A 19,772-nucleotide genomic window follows, 5' to 3' on the forward strand; every position below is an offset into this window, starting at 1 on the left:
CGCATGCCAGGTTGATCAGATCACAGAAACCTTTAACACCTACGGACATAAAGCGTCCAATCGGCCATATCCAGCATGACATAGCTCATTCCATTTAACGACTGTGTGTGTCTTTTTTACCACACTACGCTGCACGATCGCTATATTCTAGCAGCAACAAAAACAAAAAAAAAACGCCAATATCACGCCAACAGTAGTAGTAGTGGTAGTAGTACTGCACGTTATAATGAGTCGATGCGACCTTTGTAACGCTCGGCGAACGACATCGTTTAATTTAAATCCCGCACTGAGCAATGTGCACAGTTGTAGCGCGAAGAGACGGAAGGAGGTTTTGTGAATACGGTTCGCCCCATACTTCAAAACCCGCCACAGCCTGTAATGAAATGCAGCTTCATATGGGTGATGACGGTGGACGCGCGTAAGCATTCTTCTTCATCCATCCCACATCCGCCTTACTCCGGGATGCCATTCCATACCGGGTTCGCATTCGCACAATCAGGCGTCATCAGTGCGCAATTTAATGCGTCCAACCGCGCGAGATAATGCACTCGCCCGGCCATTCGGTGGACATGGAGTACCTGGGCAATCCACCCACCGAGCATAACCGGGATGGTGTGGGGGAGGTGAAAATGAAGGACTGCTGGACGCGGGAGGTGACCTTCGCCTTAGATCGTGGTGAAAACGGTGTACTGCGTATGATAGATAGCAGGAATGCGGGAAGTACAATGCAATCTATGTCCCCGAACGGATGATCGACGAGATCAATGATGGTGTTTGGTGTCGATGGTTAATAATGTATGCGAGAATTAAGTGGCGCGGGTGGAATGTTGATTATTGCTGCAGCTTCTCGTGCTACCATTCGTGTGTAATACGGTCGGCGGAAGTTGGTGACAAACGGGAGTGAGGTTGCGAATTTTTAGTCGCACTGTAATAGGAGCTGTACCGTAGTTACCAACCGTGACCAAGTGCCTACATGGGAAAGCGCGGATCGCCTAAGTACGAGTTCTACGAACTTATTGTGAAGAAGAGATGTAAACTATTACTCCTTCAAGAATTTCTATTTTATTAGAAGTCAGAAGCTGTGTATGATCCTACTGATGGGGTCAAAAGTCTGCCAAACCCATCGCATTGTTTCACCGATGATTTCAAATTTCAGACGAAGCGAGCGTGACTCATCGGAGACAGCGAAACGCAGTTTGACGTCAGAATTCGTTAAAGCTTCATCGGGTATCGAAAAGGCGTTGGCTTGCTGTACCACCTCCAATTATGCAAGCATCTTTAGCCTTGCTTTCAAGGCTTAGCAAATATAGGTTTTTTTATGATTGACGAACTTATTTGCACGGATAACTGTGAAGGACATACAGCCCACGAGGGTAGAAACTATTCAAAAGCCATTATCACCTTGCGGATATCACGTAAGAAGCGCTTTGCGTCTGCAAAGCAATTAAATATATCCATTTCCTTTAAAATAAATTTCATTACTATCAGGAAGAGATGCGTCAAGATTAACGTCGTCTAGTAGCAGTTCGACGTAGCGTCGAAGAGCTCGCCTTGCTGTCGTGTTGTACTGACCCTGACCATAGTTACCTTCGTCGATCCATGACCCGGCAGACTTAAGGATACAGCAAAACCAAATAGTAACTTCTCTCTCGCTCTCTACTCCTTCAGAAAATGTGTGCCATGTCAAGAAACCCTAAACATGACGCGTCCGTTTAAGGCCGATGTCCAAATGGAAACCTGTTTTACGTTGCGTTGTTTTTAAAGCACAAGGTGAATCACCTTTACGCGTGGGTGGGTAGGTTTTCAATTTGCGTTTTATGTGAATTGCGCCGAAAACTCAAGTACCACAACTTGGCGGCTAAATGGACTATTCCTGAGTATGTTGACGTCCGGACATTCACACTCGGTTACTTCACAACCTACGCTCGATCCGCTATGTTTGAAAAGCTGTGACAATCTATCTGTAGTCGGGATTGATATCGATCTTACCTTAAAGTCCTATTGCTGGACCAACTTCCCTGGCAAATATGGCCGACTATACGGTTAGTTGATTGAGTGAGACAGCTTTCTGTGAAAAAAAAGCGAAAGCAAGGTTTGACAGTGGCAAATATTTTTCAATTATCTCACACAATCTTACCGATCACAAGCTGGTTGATTATCGTGTTGATGTACCACTCAGTGAGAGTTGAGCTGGGAGATGACCAATTCGGTTGATTGAATGCCGCGCTTGATCTTGTTCTGTTTCGGCTGTATCCCGAAGCAAACAGATGAACACTGGCACACGTGTGCTCCCTTGTGCACACAGCTACATACACGCACAAAGACACACTCGATTTACGTTTATCGTTGTCCTTTGGACGTCAACTGCACTGTAAACTAATCTACTAACATATCTCACTATTACCACACTTCCACCAAACTACTTTGCTCTGTATAACAGTATTACGGGACCTAACAATGATGTAGGGCACAGGAACAACAAACACTTCAGCTGATGACTCCACTTTCGACCACTACGCTAGTTCACGCCGGAAGACCGATTGGTGGCGATAGCAATGAGTGGCGAAAACTCTACGACGCTCCGGAAATCACGTGTGTGTGGCAATCCGTACGGACCCACGTTCGCGGTGCCCCGGTATGGAGATCTTCGGCTCGATCGATCAAATCGTACACATCGTCACACATTCGGGCGCGCAGGTGGACAAATATGGTCATATTAGCGTGTATGGGGGAGCGCGCGCAAACATCACCATCAGATGGATAGAAGCTGTGTGTCTAACTAATGGACAACCCAAAGCCACACACTCACACATATGGGCACACAAGCGAACGTGTCATCCGTACGTTGGATAGCGTTGTAAGCGCTGGTGGTTTGCATTTCATTAGCGTAGGAGTATCTTAGGCAACCACCCTGCCAGGTGGGTAGTACTTGCGCTTATCCTAGGACGAATACCAACTCCGATTGATACAACATTCCACAGATATATTTGGCAAAAGCAGGCAGTGGGATAAACAATGCTAGTTGCACTTAATAAATGGCTGATCTTGTTATCAGACACCAACATAAAACGCCATGTTCAATTACGATCATTATCTTTGACATTGACAATCATATGGGTCTAAAGAGGCAGACTTCACCGTGCCACAAACGGTTAATGCAGCAAAGAACCTTGAGAGACAAGAAGAATCCGTAACAAACGTCAACCCACGTACTCCGTGGTGGAATCGATGATTTCTCCCACGCGTGTAACTTGGACGTGATTTTTCGACATGGCAATCAAATCATGCCAAGTGTACGGAATCGATGAATATGTTAAATACACGAAAAACTAGCACACACACACAGAAACACACATACATTAGGGTAGCTTTGTACAGTTCAAATCAGCGAGCAACTGGTTTGCAGCGTGCTTTTCAGTTTCCGGCATTGATTACGCGCAATTTGAAATCCCAGATCTTACAGCCGTGGCTAGCCGATTGCCCTGCTTTGGACATTCATGTGAGTGTGTGTGTGTGTGCGTTTTTTTGTTCAATTGAACTATCATGATTGGCACACAGCCATCTTCGGTAGGTCGCGGACTTGTACTACGGGCAGGTCGCCATCGGTCGTTGTCCACTTATGGCGCGAAAACCGGTGACTCGCAAGGAGAACCGGTGTGCCGACGACCGTCTTGCGTGTGGAGCGCGCACCATTTGAAGTCATTCGGCTGGCTTGCGCAACAGAACCTGCTGTTGATGATTGGAAACCGTGTGTCCTCGAACGGGTGGCCCAAACACCGTCGAGGGCTCCTCTGCACTTCTAAATATCTAAAAAAAAGTTTCACGGCACATGGGATGAGCTTCAGCTTCATGATCTTCATGCTTTATTTTGCCCTTAAAAGCGTTAACTCTTCTTGCAAAAATTTCTTTTTTTTTTTGTGAGAAATTTACGCCGAGAAATTCTTTCCCCTATAAACTATTCATTGGCTTCCTTATCAACAGTATAGATCCCTATTATGGAAAGTTTTGGCCATATCCTTGCAGCAGGTGGTCAGGTCTGCCCATGAGTCATGAGCTGACGGAACCTTTTGCTTTTGTTTACGGACCTACGTATTTACACTGCCAACAACGTTCACTCGGGATAGTCACCGGTAAAATCGTTGAAGATAACACACTCGACTCTCGCCAACCTCTGTGCTGAGGATCACAACAATGTGCTCACTTGTGCCTGGGGTGCTGTTGCTTCCGTAAAACACTATGCCACTAGGACTGTCACACTCACAACAGGTTGAACGGTTGATGGGTCGAAGGTAGTGATAGATGGGTTCCCCGTTGGTTTCTTGGGTTTAATGCGGTACACCTTACGGTTCCCGCACATGTTAATCACATCAGTGCCGCGGCGTAACTGGCTGAAACCTTTGCGCTCACGCGCACGTGCACCGTTGGAACTGGTGTTGGTAGTACGAAGTGTGGATTCCCTTCCACACAGCGATATCCATCCACGGACACACACACACCCACACGCAGGCAGACAAAACGCTGTGGCGGAGTGTGATTTTCGCCCTACGCTGTCGCGGAGTTTTACGCAAACGGAGGAAGCTTTATGCATACAGCTACTCCGCTTGAAGTTTGTGTTAGCGCTACATCGCAACCTGCTCGTCATATAGACCTGACGATTACGGCGGCGTGCAGAGTCGGTTCCGACGTTTTGGTTATAGCGCGAACTGTTTCCTCGTTCAATGAGCACATGCTTGTAGCATGTTTGTACCACGGCATTGGTTACGCCGCTAGACAAGACGATGCAACATTTGGACACCGTTGTTGTACATTTTGTTCGTTCTCCAGAGTCTCCTGTAACCCTTCCGGCTGCTTGTGTTGGCTTGCTTGTAAACGATCACCGTCGCGCGAAACGACCTACCATAACTGGGCCCACCCACACCTGCCATTGATTACGCAGGCTAGCAGAGTCGGTGATAAGACCCAGAAATCAGACGGTACGTTATGTCGGCAGGATATGTTTCGCTTTATCGAGCGTTTAAACCAGCTACGGGTTTTTGTTTGTTATATGATAATCAGATCAGAGGTTATCTACATTTCGGATAAAACGTACATAAAATTTCCAAAGCGATCGAGCTAGAATTCGAACCGGATTACTTGCATTTGATTGGATGTAAAAAAAAATCAACACTTAAAGGGAGCAATTAAATTGAAAAGCACAAATAATTCCTTTTTTTTAATAGATTATTAATTTTAGATGTGGAAAATTTGGAAAAGTTGTACAGTGCTTGCCGTCGAGCACTTGAGCTGCGTATCCGGTACGATGGAAGTATTAGAGCAGTGAGGACGTCCCTTTCTACAGCTCCATGCCCTTCTCTGCATCAGCCTGCATTCTCTCCCGAAGCTGGCTTACGCTGTCCTCGATTCGAACGATCAGTCGAATTTTCTGACGAGTTAAAAAAAGCATCACAAATAAAGGAACTTATTATCCTCTTTTCTCTTCCTTTTCTTCCAAAACAGCGCCCCATTCGGCTCGACTTACATTAGCACGATCGCCAGGGGTGTTTCTCCACAGCCAGATCATGTATCCGGGGATGCACAGCATCGACGACAGTGCGGTAAACCAGCCGAAGGCATGGGCCCAGAACGGGTACGAGTAGCCAAGGTACTTGATCGGTGTCCATTGCACGATGTTGAAGATAAATACGCCCTGCCGAAACGGTATCGAGAAGCAAGAAGGTAAGGCGTGTTAGATAGTTTGCATAAAGCGGCAACACGTGCAGTAACGCCGGTACAGGAAACTACAAGAAGCACACAGTCACACAATCACACATTCATACGCAACCATCCAATGGGAACCTGCATCTTCATACTTTTCCGCGCTTCTAAAATCTGTAAGTATAAGTTAGAAAATATTAAACATCAATTTAAGGTTAATACTTAACAAAGCTGCAGACCACATTGTTATCTTTGGCCATCTTGTCTACAGAAGTGTGTAAATTCAAAATTTGTGTTACGACGTATTTTAATTAAGCGTCATATTATCTTATTTTTGAGCCGTAAGAGGACTAATTAAATTATTTTTGTCGCCACATTTCGAGCATATCCTTGTCAAAATCCTTATAATCGAATAGAGCAATAAAAAAAATCCACCAAAAACCTCTCACAGAACGACAGCTGGCCGGCCACGAAAATTATTGTCAATCACAATGAAAATCAGACAGTTACAAATCGAACGCATATGAAGAGTGCATCCAGCATCTAATTTCACCATGCTATCAATTTCAGTGTCATCCTGATGCATCGTAAGCAATGCTCTTGAATTGTCCAGTCTCTGTAGTTCATCCTTTGCCCATCTCGCCTGCCATTGAGGCAAATCATTTGCAAAAGCACCCGAAGGCTTCGTTAGTGTGTTCACAAAATGTTGTTTTTTTTTGTGTGCAGATAACGAGCAATAGCCGTAACCTTGAGCCACTATCGATGGGGAGGAGTTCTTTAGATCGCGAAGAAAGTACACAACAATATCCTGGTACTTATGGAGCTCCAACGATGGTACAGATGGCGCGTACCGCGTCAAGGATCAAGCGGGCATGTAAACAACCCCCTTCAACTGATGCTGCAAGCGCGGTGTGGAGGCGTTCGGTTGCACTAAATGGGACTGGAATGCCTTTTGTTTTGGATTCTATGCGCTTCCCGGAAGCTGTCCATGATAAAGATTTGCGTTGTAGTTGTTTCTTTGTTTGGTGACAAGTTGGTGCTGTTTTATATTTAAATTGTAAGAATATACGAGATGTTTCCGACAAGATTTAAAGCGCCACAGTATGTACGCGTTCTATGGACGCATTAGAATGGTATAACTGAATCACAACTGTTACTCACTGCCTACTTCACATGAGGATAAATGGTTCAGTTCGTCTAACATTCACCAGAGGATTAGCTCTACCTCTGTCACCACTTTACGTTGTGGAACGGCTCTCGAAGGAGTGCAACTGTAGGCTAGCTGATGATTCATATCGTTTTAGTCTGGTCATTGGCACTTAGTTCTTCAGCGATCTATCATGAATTTGTATAAACAATCATTTTGCTCTTCACTAGAATGTTGCTTCACCTGCTGTTACAAGATTGTCCTTCCATATAACTCCGAATGTCCTTTCCATTCTTTTACACACAGCTACACACAATCACTGAACTGAATTTCTGATCCAAATCTTGACTACAGGTACTTGCCGGACATCCTCACCGTACGAGTCATTTACATCAACTGACCGAAAAGATCGGCCTGTAAAACAATAATCGCGCCCGCTCGTCACACGGGCTGATGCCACACCTGCCAGTCCTGCTCTACAATGTATCTTCCCCCCACCCGGAGATCACGAATAACTTCACATCCAACAGGGTCAGTAATCACTCCTAAACATTATTTGCCTCAATAATGGTTTCGTTTCATTTGTAGTGATGTGCCGGTTTTTATGGAATGTGCTGTGGTGTGTGGATGGCGTTAAGATCGTTACAGGAAACGTAGAATGTTTGTCACAACAGTACTCGTGGCATTGCATAAATCATCCCATACACCGGAAGTACCGGGACACAACCATACACAAGTATATGTTGAAAAAATCTCCAAGACCACGCTTGGTTAGTATTGGTTTAGTACCGGCATCACAATAGTACCGTATCCGTATCGTTATAGTATGAGATCGCTGCAGTTATAGCGTCCCTGGTGTGGAGGAAATGGAACATAAACAAAGCTAGTAAACTAAATCGCTAGATCCGCTTTAAATTTATTTCTACTTGCACACAACCGCACATTTCTCTTTCAGCGGTCTCTCAAATGCTTCGAGCGGGGCACACAAAACGCATCCATCAATCATGTGTGTCCACCGGACAACCATGATGCATAAATAAACGCACGAAAATGGCCAATTGGACACTTCCTATTTAGCAACGGTTTGTTTCCTCTACCTGTCACAAATTTAATGGGCAACAAGAAAAAAAAATGATAGACTGCACGATGGCTACGATGCCCGTAGGAACACTGGCAGCTGTTAATGGTAAGCTTCTACTATCATCAACAGCCAGCATTAAACGGTTAGTATTCGAAATTGATATAAAAATGTAGTGAATTTTGCCACTTTTTTTTAGCTAATGGAACAGATCGTGAAGAAGAAGACACTTCTTTGTTGGCATAATGATCTGCTACGTCACTGCGGTCATCGAAAGGATTACTAGAATTATTGATACTACGTAGTTGGACAGTCCATCCTCATTACGCGGAAACGATCCGAATGGGATTTGAGTTTAGGGTCCTGCCGTATGAAGATCTGCACCGATGTCGCCTTCACCCTCAATATCGGCCCCTAAACTGATCAGTATAAGAAATTTAAATATTTACTTGTTTTTTTATATCGATGATGCATTTAGTAGAAGAACATTATCAATAGGAGAGCTCTTTATTTTACTCTTCTGCGTCTATGACTATGTATCGTACTGGTACGCTAATGAGAGTATGTGGATCATCTGATGTGAGATATTCGTATGAGGTTGTGTGTTTTGAAGTTTAAGAATATTAAAGAGGAGCAAAAATATACCGCCACTAAGCAGGAAACGTCCAATTGGTGCTGTTCGCGCATTATTCATGCGTGTGTGACAAGTACCGCCCAACATTTGCCCCCGATGTGGAGCCAATGGATACAGCAAGTCGGTGAGACTCTCTCAAGAACGGAGACTTTTAATTTCCTCATGCGTGATCCTCTGAGCATTCCAGTTTAAGTTATTTTTCTAAATGCAATTTAGAACTGCAACTGTATTTATTTCCAGCGTTCGTGGCAACTATTTCGCTCAACGACTGAAGGATGCACCCAAGTGGTACACAAACCATTACAATCATCATGATTGCGGAGGTACTCGGGCCGGATTGCGGGCACAGCAAAGGGGAAGGAGGTACTAGACCGCCGCGAAGATACGCTTACTATGCGCTCAGTCGGTGGAGTGCAAGAATTGTGGTATTTGTAGTTAACAGTTTTGCGTGCTTGGCTTATGCAAATCGGTGCTACGGTACCGATGTGCGGTAGGTCCCCTGGATGTAGGAGACAATTTGAAATCTCTGTACGATATGGGATGATCGGACAGAGTCATCACGCTAGTAAAGTAGGCATGTGTGTGTGCGTGAATTGGGGATGTCTAATGTACACAGCTTAATGGTTCGTATGCAGTCAAGGGCAGAGGGGGTCAAGAGGTTGGAAATCAAGAGCTCAGTGCTCTCATACAAGAATATTGTGAAATGGATGTGCTGAAATCGTAACCGAGCATTAGGGGACCCTTTCAGTCGCGTCGAGTGCATCCATCGGTACGGTTGTAGCTAAGGCATTTGTTGACCATCTAGCGTAATGATCAGATAGTCGATCGGGTCCAGTTTTTGGTTCACGCTCGAACGTGCGGCAGTACTGGAAGATCGTGTAGCGATGGCAGTGGTTACGTGCAGTGTTATGCAGGCGACGGAGAAGTGCTCAGGTAGATTAAACGGTGCGCAATGAACCAACATGTTTTACGGTGATAAACGCGTCAGAACATTTCATCAATCAATGGTGCAGAGTTGGAAGGAACTCTATCGGCCATCAAAAGTTTGCCACGCGCTAAACGACCTGGAGCAATTTTGAAGAAATTAGTAGATGTGAAGACACCTGCAAGTGTGATAGATAGGAATTGTGCTCGTTGTAACGCTTGGTTTTCGGTAAATACGCGATCAAAATGCAAAATCACATGAAAGATTTGGAAACCGAAGCTGAGCACGATTGCCAGAGGATTTCATCAAGATGTCGAAGGTTCCTGCGGTACCTACCTGGGCAAGAGAAAGTTAATTTACTGACATTGTAATACAGATGGTAATGAATTGTTTAGGGCACAATTATTCTTAGAAATTATACGTTTCTCTTATGAACCATAATAGAAAGAGTTTTTGGTTAAAAAAACGGAAGCAATTTGATTCGAAATGCTCGACGGAACGATCTGCCCAAACGGTACGACAAGTGAGTCAATTGATGCACCCCTCAGTGATGTTGATGAAATGTAATCGTTTCCGGTTTTTGCTGTCCATTGACACCTAGGGTCATATGGTACGAGATGACAAATGCTTCTTCTATAATGTTAAATATTTCACCCTCCATAAATGCGCTAGTCGTACATGATGTATTAGGCATGTATTACTGTTGTACGATTATCTTTTTTTTTTATTTCAACTCATAGGTGAAGCAGTAAGGGGTCACAAATACAGCAGTCACACAGGATTTCTGGCGTAGGGGGACACATACTTTGTTAAAGTACAATGGTGAGAGCGCACGAAACGAAAATTTCTATCTAAATTGGTCTAAAGCACTCCCACATTCCATCCAGGAAGTATTGCGTTCGTATATGGCGAGGATTTACCTGATACCAAGAGATACAGGGCCGTTCTTGTGTTGTTTCTTTTTCCCCCGCTGAAGTACATTTCGAATTTTTGCGTTGAACATTCCCGTATCCTTTGTTTATCCTTCTCGCCTATTCAACTGTTCTCTCTTGCCGATCTTACGCCAAGCTAAATCCTGATTCGGCTCCTCCCGAATGTCCTTGGACGTATTGGAGTCAACGAAGGTTTGCTCGATTGTAGGTGCAATGGTAATACATCATTGTTTCATCAACCGTCGAAGAAGCTAGTTACACTAGCTAGTTCTTGATCGTCAGCCTTGCACACTAGTATGAGTTAAATTAGAACACAAACCATTTGATTTGTAAAATTTTTTTAAATTTTCATATGATTAAAATGAGCTTGCTGTTTGTGATACTGATTCTAGTCGTGTACTACTCTGTGTATGGTTCCAGCGAGGACTTGTATCCCACCAGTAGTGCTAGAAAGAAGCGTGCAAAATCTGATGTAGTAAAAAAAGAGTAAGAATTTCTGATCAAAAATTTTATGTTTGCAATATTATGATAAGCTGTTGTGTTTGTACCAGTTGGGGTAGTTAGATAGGAGTGTTTTTCGACTGAAACATAATGTTCCATTTTAAGCAACTTTGTTTGTGTGTTTATTGCGTTACGATATTGTGTAATTCATTAGCTCGGCAACTTGGACCAGCTATAGAATTTTTGTTAATGTTTCTCCACTGTGCAAACTTTCGGTTCCGGATTTTAAATCAAATCTATCTAAAGTTCCGGCTAAACATGCACTCGAGTCCCATTTGGTGAAACTGATTGGATAAAAACGCCTCTATGCAGTGTTAAGAGGTTGCTTTGCATGTCGGTTGGATTCTTGTTGGTACACGTCATCTTTAGAACTTCAAAAGTACCAAGTGCTGGCTCTTTTGGGATGGTTTTTTTTCTCTCCAAAAATTACACAGCAAGGAACAAGGAACATAGATATATTGTTTAATTTAATTCAAAGATAATTAGAGATATAGATATATTTATAAGAGAAAAGAGTCACATAATAATAGTGTCACAAGATCTAGGAGCCATCCATCTAACGGCATCTCTACCTGCAGTTGCTACGGTAACTAGCGATAGAAACGTCATCCGCCGAAAGCGAACCCCACGTCGGATCAGTACATTCTCGAAAGTCATCGGAAAGACACCCATTATAAGTGCAGGTATATTATTGGTAATTATTTTTATATGGTAAAAAGATTGTGCAGTGCTTAATGTATTGCTGATAGTGAAGTGAAACTAGGATGAAAAATAGTCGCGCTAAGCCTTTGCTAGGGCTAAACTGGCTTGAAACTATGTGCTCATCACATTCCATTGTTTTTTTAATGTTTCTCCACTGTGCTAACTTTCGGTTCCGGATTTTCAATCAAATCCTTCTAAAGTTCCGGCTAAACATGCACTCGAGTCCCATTCGAAGAAACTGATTGGATAAAAACGCCTCTATGCAGTGTTAAGAGGTTGCTTTGCATGTCGGTTGGATTCTTGTTGGTACACGTCATCTTTAGAACTTCAAAAGTACCAAGTGCTTGCTCTTTTGGGATGATTTTTTTTTCTCCAAAAACTACACAGCAAGGAACAAGGAACATAGATATATTGTTTAATTTAACTCAAAGATAATTAGAGATATAGATATATTTATAAGAGAAAAGAGTCACATAATAATAGTGTCACAAGATCTAGGAGCCATCCATCTAACGGCATCTCTACCTCCAGTTGCTACGGTAACTAGCGATAGAAACGTCATCCGCCGAAAGCGAACCCCACGTCGGATCAGTACATTCTCGAAAGCCATCGGAAAGACACCCATTATAAGTGCAGGTATATTATTGGTAATTATTTTTATATGGTAAAAAGATTGTGCAGTGCTTAATGTATTGCTGATAGTGAAGTGAAACTAGGATGAAAAATAGTCGCGCTAAGCCTTTGCTAGGGCTAAACTGGCTTGAAACTATGTGCTCATCACATTCCATTGTTTTTTTAATGTTTCTCCACTGTGCTAACTTTCGGTTCCGGATTTTCAATCAAATCCATCTAAAGTTCCGGCTAAACATGCACTCGAGTCCCATTTGGTGAAACTGATTGGATAAAAACGCCTCTATGCAGTGTTAAGAGGTTGCTTTGCATGTCGGTTGGATTCTTGTTGGTACACGTCATCTTTAGAACTTCAAAAGTACCAAGTGCTTGCTCTTTTGGGATGATTTTTTTTTCTCCAAAAACTACACAGCAAGGAACAAGGAACATAGATATATTGTTTAATTTAACTCAAAGATAATTAGAGATATAGATATATTTATAAGAGAAAAGAGTCACATAATAATAGTGTCACAAGATCTAGGAGCCATCCATCTAACGGCATCTCTACTTGCAGTTGCTACGGTAACTAGCGATAGAAACGTCATCCGCCGAAAGCGAACCCCACGTCGGATCAGTACATTCTCGAAAGCCATCGGAAAGACACCCATTATAAGTGCAGGTATATTATTGGTAATTATTTTTATATGGTAAAAAGATTGTGCTGTGCTAAATGTATTGCTGATAGTGAAGTGAAACTAGGATGAAAAATAGTCGCGCTAAGCCTTTGCTGGGGCTAAACTGGCTTGAAACATTGTGCTCATCACGTTCCATTGTTTTTTTTAATGTTTCTCCACTGTGCAAACTTTCGGTTCCGGATTTTCAATCAAATCCATCTAAAGTTCCGGCTAAACATGCACTCGAGTCCCATTTGGTGAAACTGATTGGATAAAAACGCCTCTATGCAGTGTTAAGAGGTTGCTTTGCATGTCGGTTGGATTCTTGTTGGTACACGTCATCTTTAGAACTTCAAAAGTACCAAGTGCTTGCTCTTTTGGGATGATTTTTTTTCTCCAAAAACTACACAGCAAGGAACAAGGAACATAGATATATTGTTTAATTTAACTCAAAGATAATTAGAGATATAGATATATTTATAAGAGAAAAGAGTCACATAATAATAGTGTCACAAGATCTAGGAGCCATCCATCTAACGGCATCTCTACTTGCAGTTGCTACGGTAACTAGCGATAGAAACGTCATCCGCCGAAAGCGAACCCCACGTCGGATCAGTACATTCTCGAAAGCCATCGGAAAGACACCCATTATAAGTGCAGGTATATTATTGGTAATTATTTTTATATGGTAAAAAGATTGTGCTGTGCTAAATGTATTGCTGATAGTGAAGTGAAACTAGGACGAAAAATAGTCGCGCTAAGCCTTTGCTGGGGCTAAACTGGCTTGAAACTATGTGCTCATCACGTTCCATTGTTTTTTTTAATGTTTCTCCACTGTGCAAACTTTCGGTTCCGGATTTTCAATCAAATCCATCTAAAGTTCCGGCTAAACATGCACTCGAGTCCCATTTGGTGAAACTGATTGGATAAAAACGCCTCTATGCAGTGTTAAGAGGTTGCTTTGCATGTCGGTTGGATTCTTGTTGGTACACGTCATCTTTAGAACTTCAAAAGTACCAAGTGCTTGCTCTTTTGGGATGGTTTTTTTTTTCTCCAAAAACTACACAGCAAGGAACAAGGAACATAGATATATTGTTTAATTTAACTCAAAGATAATTAGAGATATAGATATATTTATAAGAGAAAAGAGTCACATAATAATAGTGTCACAAGATCTAGGAGCCATCCATCTAACGGCATCTCTACCTCCAGTTGCTACGGTAACTAGCGATAGAAACGTCATCCGCCGAAAGCGAACCCCACGTCGGATCAGTACATTCTCGAAAGCCATCGGAAAGACACCGATTATAAGTGCAGGTATATTATTGGTAATTATTTTTATATGGTAAAAAGATTGTGCTGTGCTAAATGTATTGCTGATAGTGAAGTGAAACTAGGATGAAAAATAGTCGCGCTAAGCCTTTGCTAGGGCTAAACTGGCTTGAAACTATGTGCTCATCACATTCCATTGTTTTTTTTTTTAATGTTTCTCCACTGTGCAAACTTTCGGTTCCGGATTTTCAATCAAATCCTTCTAAAGTTCCGGCTAAACATGCACTCGAGTCCCATTTGAAGAAACTGATGTGATAAAAACGCCTCTATGCAGTGTTAAGAGGTTGCTTTGCATGTCGGTTGGATTCTTGTTGGTACACGTCATCTTTAGAACTTCAAATGTACCAAGTGCTTGCTCTTTACTTTCTTCGCGATCAAACGTGCCACTGATACTGGCTCAAGGTTACGACTTTTGCTCGTTATGTGCACAAAAAAGCATTTAGTGAACACACTAACGAAGCCTTCGGGTGCTATTGCACATGATTTGCCTCAATGACGGGCGAGATGGGCAAGGTATGAACTAGCGTTAGGAGCGCATCAGAACGACACTGAAATTGAAAGCATGGTGAAATTGGTTGCTAGATGCATTCCTCTACATGCGTTCGATTTGTAACTGTCTGATATTAATTGTGATTGACAGTAGCTGGCGTGGCAAACTGTCAACTAATGGGGGATAGCTTTTTAGTTTGTTTTGTGGTTAAATGTTTCTAGTTTTATTCAATTAAGATGATTTTTGGTGTAGGAGTAGGAAATGTGGGAATGTAACTTCCAACACGTATAGATTCACCGTCGAATAATGCTTGCCAGCAGCTCTGGCATTAAATTTGGGTCAATATCAAAGTTTCATTTTATTTTTTCCCTCTCTCTTTACTGTACTGAAATGTACTGAAAAATAATGTCTTTCACATCCTGTTTAAAACTCAACAGACGATACTGAATGGGTGCTCCACTGCGTCACAAAGACATGGCTATCTAGATCTCGAGAAAGGACCAGCAACAAAATTCTCAGCATTTCGCGGAAGCTCTACTGGTAAGTGAAATGCGTTATATTCTTCACAAAGAAATGTGTACTCTATGAAGGCATACATATATTCTGTCCTTTCCAGTAGATCAAAATGTCGAGAAAGTTTCCAAGTGTTCCCCAATCCAGTGTTTCCCAATCCCCTACTAGACTGTCTAGAACCAAGGCGACACTCCGATCGAACAACAACAGCAAACGCGCTTGTTTGCCACCAGTGCCGGCGGACCTGTCCCCTGACGACCAGAAACGATGGTATATAGTCGCTGAGATCGTCACACACGAGCAAAACTATCTTGATGGACTGCACAAGCTGGATAAAGTACGTTCACCTCATTCTGCTATAATAGGTTACTCCTCAAACTTCAGCTTATTAAAAGATAATTTGATGTGTTTTTTTTTTGTAGTATATCTTTCCCGTAATGTCATTGGATCATACGATCGTGGACGAAGATATAGCGCAAAAGATTTCCGCCGTACACCAGCACATCTGCATGCTGCATGAGGTCATAAATAGTTTGATGGAGAAATGTGTCGAAGACTGGCCTACAGAAAATGTTGCCGGTTGGATGGTCTCGGCTATGCTGGAACAACCGGTGTTGCTGCACTGGTACAAGAAGTTCATCAAGCGCTACAAACAGACGGTCCAGCTCTACACCGAGGAATGCCAGAGAAACTCCAGGTTTGCGTCGTATGTTACGGACAGGCTACGTGCAGTTGGTGGACAACGAACATTTCAGGACTACTTTATACTGCCGGTCCAACGAATGCCCCAGCTGTTTTTGCAGTTAAAGGAGCTGGCTAAGTACACGCCCGAAACCCATAAAGATCGGGTCATGGTGGATAGGTGCATCAAACGGGTCGATTACTTGGAAAAACAGCTGAATGAAGCTAGCGGCAATAACGAAACCGTTGAGACGGTGCTGCATGCTATAGAGAAGTGGGATCCTTTCACAACCTTCGCCCATGGTCAGGGCAATTGCCACTTGCTGCACAGTGGCGTATTGAGGGAAAATTTTAAGAAAGATTGTATCGTTTTGCTGCTGAGTGACAGACTTGTCTGTGCGGAGCTTCCCGACAGGAAGAGTGAAGCCCAGTGCAGTGAGCAGAAGGTATGTTCCCGGCAAACCAAAGCGATCGGCGAGCTGATAATGGTTACACCGCTCGAGGAGCTTGATGTTGTGTGTGGCCAGCTGGATGAATTCAGACTGGATCTTGAGGAAGGTATGCGAGATTTTATGAGTATGTTTGAAGAGCACGATACGACGCCACCTTTGGATATGTGTCTTGAGGACTTGGGCGAACTTTGTTCCAATGTAAGTAAGTTTTTGGGCAGATAATAACAGGTGGGTCGATAGGTCTTAGTCCAAACCACGATAAAAGGATTGTTGGTCAAATTCAATTTGTTCAAATCCACTTAATTGCCTTCGAGAGCGAAGCAGAGCTTATAGCGATCTGCTATGTTTTCGAAGCCATTTTCAAAATTGTTTGGTTTGAGCAGTGTTTTTACCCAGCACTATATTAGAAGTTGCTTCACTGAAAGCACTATAGCTCATCGTTTAATCAACAGATATCTATCAATTTCATATATGTGTGTCATATAATTTCTGTAAAATGATTTTACGTGCCGCAATCTACACATCAGGACTACAAGTTATCCACCCACCATGTTAGGCAGAGATAGAGCCAAGCGGTGTTAAACTCACATTCTATTTACGCCATTTTTTTATTACAGTCATCTGAACCAGAGCGGGATGCTCCGAAATTAATATCCCTACGGTTAAGTAAGGATAACAAGTACTTATTGTTGGCAAAGACCGCAGACGAAAAGAAGGAATGGTGTTACAATATACGTATGGCTAAGCTAGCTTTGCGTCCAGAGAACTGTATTGGTTGGTGGCATAGCGTGATGTGCCCACCGTACGAGGCACTATTTTCCGAGTCGTTTAAAGCAGGCGATCTGGATGGTGTATGGAGTGTAAGTAAACTGTACCCGTAGGAGCAACCTTTTACTAGAATTTTTTGTTCTTGACCTTGTTTCGCCACAGGTAACAGGAGCCTGCTGCTTTGTACCCACTACAACTTCCTCGGCGTACTCGAACGAGCAGTTCCGTACATGGTCGAAACAACACCACGTTCTGTGGCTTATCTCACAGGATACGCATAGCAGCAAGATCTCGCTGTATAACCACGATCGTAAGACGCACCGGATCGATATGCGTGCAAACATCGATTTCCCGAACGTGGAAGTCACCTCGATGGTGTATGTGCCAGTGGGACAGGTTGGCGATACGGCGACGGATACGGTGTGGATTATTACCGATAGCCACATGCTAGTTTACTCTGCCACCTATCCCATGATTGATAAGCAATTGAAGAGCATCAGCATCGAAAGTATTCCTGGCTGCTTGTTCTACCATGGCAAGCGTGTGTTCGTTAGCATGCTCGATGGACGTTTGCTAGTATTTTCCCTCAAAGCAAATGATGTTTGGGATATGGAGAACCCACAACAGAGCGATTGTGGTTTCGTCTCCGCAATGTGTGCGGTTGATTCCTACGTTTACATGGCGATTGATACCCGTCTATATGTGTACGATAATCAAGCTGGTGATTTCGTGAAGCAGCTCTTCTTCGCACCTTGTGGCAGTTTCAAACGCAAGCAACGCATATCCTTGCTACTCTATTCTATTCACGGATTGTGGATTGCACGACGCAACTGTGACGTAATCTCACTGTACCATGCCAAACACCACGTCCATCTGCAGGATATCAATATTATTGCACGTGTGTACAACTTCATGATCGGACACCTCTTAGAAAAATCGTCGGCATTGAAGTATCTAGAATGTGTAACAGTAACATCGATGCAGATAATCGACAACTTTTTGTGGATTGGAACAAATGTTGGGCTGCTGCTATCGTTGCCGCTACCGCAATCAGCCAACGTTCCAATTACGGCATACGAATTGGCAGTGTCGCACCACGGTCATTTGGCAGATGTTAAAGTCATTGTATCGCTGCCATCACTGCGAGCACCAGAAGAGCCGGAACCAGAAAATAGCGACACTGATATTGACCCCTTACTGATAGACAAACTGTACATCAGTACCAGAATGTCGAATTGCGATTTTAGTGTAAGAAGACCAGACGTCTCTTTCTGGGATCAAAACGCGCCGGATGAATCGAACAACACTTCAAAACATTCGATGGATATGGCAGATGAAACTACATCCGGCAAAGAAGAAGCGGCTGAATGTTCTACCTGGGCTCCCAACTCCACGTTGATCATCACTGGTGGTAGTGGCTGTATTAAGCGATGCCAGTACACTTTCCACAACAGACCTTTTCCGGATTTATCACACGTATATAACACGTCGATTGGCGTAGAGGTTACAGACATCTGGGATGTGATAACAGACGACAAAAAGGAAAATGTTGTTGTGTGGGAAAAGCGATTGAAGTGAAAAAAATGGAGCTGAGAACAGATAGGGAAAATTGTTCCCGCTTTCATCGCTAGCGAAACTAACATCCAGCCGTAAACTAACTGAGCAGAAATTTATAGTACTTAGTAGAAGTAGATGCTAATTGCGTTCCTTGTTTGTGTTCTAATTCAGTTTGGTTAGGTTTGCTTGGCGTCTACTAATTTCTAACCATGCTTATTCATGATCTCATATAATACACTTATTTTCAACTAATCCAACTGTGTACATCATCACTATGTGATCAAATGTGTAGTTTATGAAACTGCAAATGTTTTAATTCACTGGTGTTATTTTACTTGCAGCGCAACTCTTGTTGTCTGCCAGCATTTCGATAGAACATTTATTTTGCGCCGTAAGTTGCGCTTCAAGTTGCGTTGTTTCGGAAGTTGCGTTTAACGTTATGTGATTGGAAATGGAAACGAACTTATCTCAAATACTAACGTCTTACTTGCTAGCGTCTGGGTATGTTGGGGTATATTGTTGGTACACTAGTTCTGGTTGAGAGGTATCGAAGACTTCATCAGTCGGTGAAGACTGCAAAGCAGGTGTAAGTAAGTAGTTACTAGCGACACTAACACACTTACCACAGTGCATGTTTGCATGTTAACAATTTGAGTATGCGACTAATAGGAGCTTATACCCCTAAGCAGATCTCATACAACCCTTCTACAGGTCGGATATTAAAATATATAATTTTTATTTATTTTATATATTTTATATTTGAGTACGACGGCTATCCGCTGTATTGTTAACAAATAAATAAATATATATATATATATATATATATATATATATATATATATATATATATATATATATATATATATATATATATATATATATATATATATATATATATATATATATATATATATATATATATATATACTTGAACTTCTTCAGGTACTGATACAACAAAATAAGTGAAGACCACCATCAGAATGCTGATCGCTATCGTTGACGGATGGAAATGTATGAATGAGCGGTTGTGTGACTGTGTGCTTCTTGTACTTTCCTGTACCGGCGTTACTGCACGTGTTG

The 19,772-nt window shown here is 42.6% G+C and overlaps 4 protein-coding genes across 4 annotated transcripts in view; 2 read left to right on the top strand and 2 right to left on the bottom strand.

Annotated features, from left to right (window-relative positions):
* LOC126556132 (fasciclin-1) overlaps positions 1–19,772 on the bottom strand; it is a 353,811-nt gene that overhangs the window by 160,612 nt on the left and 173,427 nt on the right. The window lies entirely within an intron of this gene.
* Positions 1–19,772, top strand: part of LOC126558010 (26S proteasome regulatory subunit 6A-B) — a 309,006-nt gene that overhangs the window by 81,034 nt on the left and 208,200 nt on the right. The window lies entirely within an intron of this gene.
* LOC126557503 (sodium- and chloride-dependent GABA transporter 1-like) lies at positions 5,323–5,692 on the bottom strand (the record flags this gene model as incomplete). The annotated part of the gene is made up of 2 exons (XM_050213339.1): positions 5,323–5,422; positions 5,519–5,692. Coding segments are annotated over 2 exons (264 nt in total), but the record flags the coding sequence as incomplete, so codon positions are not given.
* LOC126557597 (rho guanine nucleotide exchange factor 17) lies at positions 7,988–18,713 on the top strand. The gene is made up of 5 exons (XM_050213461.1): positions 7,988–8,064; positions 15,403–15,571; positions 15,657–16,565; positions 16,934–17,227; positions 17,298–18,713. The coding sequence occupies exons 1-5, from the start codon at positions 7,988–7,990 to the stop codon at positions 18,711–18,713; spliced, it is 2,865 nt and encodes a 954-aa protein (XP_050069418.1).

Source organism: Anopheles maculipalpis, chromosome X (assembly GCF_943734695.1).
Source record: "Anopheles maculipalpis chromosome X, idAnoMacuDA_375_x, whole genome shotgun sequence".
Classification (NCBI taxonomy): domain Eukaryota; kingdom Metazoa; phylum Arthropoda; class Insecta; order Diptera; family Culicidae; genus Anopheles; species Anopheles maculipalpis.

Coding starts and splice junctions, on each gene's coding strand:
- LOC126557597 (XM_050213461.1), top strand. CDS start 7,988: ATGGCTACGATGCCCGTAGGAACACTGGCAGCTGTTAATGGTAAGCTT. Junction 15,572..15,656: donor GACTGCACAAGCTGGATAAA/GTACGTTCACCT, acceptor TTTTTTTTGTAG/TATATCTTTCCCGTAATGTC. Junction 17,228..17,297: donor ATCTGGATGGTGTATGGAGT/GTAAGTAAACTG, acceptor GTTTCGCCACAG/GTAACAGGAGCCTGCTGCTT.